Genomic DNA, 2,082 nt, shown 5'->3' on the forward strand with positions numbered 1-2,082 from the left:
AGGTAAGTTAAATAACCACTTACAAGAGTTATGAACCACTTATACACTCGATAGAATCTAATTTGCCAAATGAAAAAGTTCTAATACACCATGGCATCATTAGGTAAGTTGAATAATGTACTTACAAGAGTTATGAACCTACAATCCTGCAGGGTTCTATGTTAGACTTCGCAACCCGTTTATAACCCCTCAAGTGTGCTAGCAAGCGCCTTTTAAAAAAATCAAACATACAGAATACTTTATAAGGTGAACGTGAATGGCACAAGTTCAGAAACAACACATTAATATAACATACCTTAAATAAATTATATAATTTGCAGAGCACACAAGGTCCTAAAAGCAACCATTCAAGATCAATACATACCCAGTCCTGCCCCATCCACAAGTTCCTGGATTCAATCCAAAATGAAGCATGACCCACGCACTCACACCTAAATACCTTACCTTAACCACAAGCCCAAACCATAGCATGGCTCTAACCACAAGCACAAACCATAGCATGGCTCTGACTCGATCAGAGCATAGACCTACCAGGAGCTCTACAATAGATCGCATACGGTTGTGCTGACACATGCATACTGGCTCAACACCACCACACACTATTGCATTGACCGCCACAGACCATACCCTAGCTCCATGGCATACCTAACTCAGAAACTTATCTACATACCCTATATCAGACACTATCACTAAGCCTATAATAATCCCTACTTCAAAACAGGAATGGCTCTGCTGTGCTGGACCTTTAGTAGTTCTGGTACCTGCGGTTGCGGGGGTTCATCCGATTCTTCTTCTCGTTCTCGAAGTGAAGCCGCATGCTCTCGATGGTCTTCTGCTCGCTCGGAGGGGCAAACTCGGGCTTCTTGACGGACACAATCTCACGGCCGGCACCACCTCTGCAGACAATACGCACAGTTATCTCCTGCCCTTCCTTGAAAAGGCGCTGCAGGATGGCCAGGCCTCCAGTGAACCCTAGGTCGTCCGCAGGGAGGTACGCGTCTCTGCCTGTGGGGAGAGTCAAGAAGTACCCTACAGGCATCACATCTTTAATGATGGCCTGCATAGAGTTAGGGTCTCCCTTCTGCAGCATCTTCTTAGGGTCCATGTCGATGCGGGCCACCTCCTCTTCCAGGTCAAGCTCAGAGATGTTGGGGAGAGGCTCCCGGCGATAGCTTCGGTCCGAGGGACGCCGAGGGCTGTAGGAGTTCACGACGGTGAGGGCCTTCAAAGGGCGGGAGGAAAGCCCCTGGAGGCTATGTAAGGGGGGGCGGAGGGCGGCCCCTAGCTCTCTGCTATTCGCCATAGCCAAGCGAGCAGAGCTCCCCAAGAAGGGCGCAGAAGACCACCGCCGGATGGAGACCTGCCGGAGAGGGCAGTTGAAGTAACTGATGGTCCTCATTGCGCAGCAGATCTCAGGGGCAGCTATGGCGGCAGGACTCATTTTAACACAGGCTCTGTGAGCGGAAGGAGGAGGAGAAGAGGGCTCTGAGCGAGCAAGAGACTGAAGCAATAATGGACAGGGGTTGTGCACTTGAGACGAAGATGGAACTTTCTCGAACTAGGGTTTCCTCGTCAAGCGCTCCAGAAAGAAAAATCTCGTTTTTTTACTTTTTTTCAACCTCTAAGCACCTTTACACACACTCTCTGTGTAAGGGGCTTTACAAATCATATCACTAATTAAATATAATAATATGCTTTTTGAATTAATCAAACAATTAAAAGAAAACTAGTTTAGTGTACATTTCTTTATAGAGAGCCAAAATGAAGCTTTCAACTCAAAAAACCACCTAAATCTAATTTAAAAACACATGAAAAACATAAATCTAACCACAACATTAAAACAAACCAAAACATGAAAATCAAGCCCAAAATAAAACAACTACTTCCCCATATGCATCACACTCATAGTTTCACCGCACCTGCACTCACCTTTACGCCCATGCTTGCACCCCACCCATTTACACCCTCGTCACACATCTGCATGCTTACCCACTTGTTCATGTACACATTTTTCCCACACCCCCATTGGCATCATGAGTGCACCCGTTTAAGCACATTCACCTGTGTATGTGCACATCGCAT

The 2,082-nt window shown here is 46.5% G+C and overlaps 1 protein-coding gene across 1 annotated transcript; it reads right to left on the bottom strand.

Annotated features, from left to right (window-relative positions):
• Nucleotides 1-281: 281 nt before the first annotated feature.
• LOC147615947 (uncharacterized) lies at nt 282-1,578 on the bottom strand. The gene has a single exon (XM_086778582.1). It carries the CDS (start codon nt 1,439-1,441, stop codon nt 746-748), a length of 696 nt encoding a protein of 231 aa, XP_086634708.1. The 5' UTR covers nt 1,442-1,578; the 3' UTR covers nt 282-745.
• Between the last annotated feature and the right edge of the window lie 504 nt (nt 1,579-2,082).

This window comes from Cibotium barometz, chromosome 39 (genome assembly GCF_041138505.1).
Source record: "Cibotium barometz isolate CiBa-2024 chromosome 39, ASM4113850v1, whole genome shotgun sequence".
Classification (NCBI taxonomy): Eukaryota; Viridiplantae; Streptophyta; class Polypodiopsida; order Cyatheales; family Cibotiaceae; genus Cibotium; species Cibotium barometz.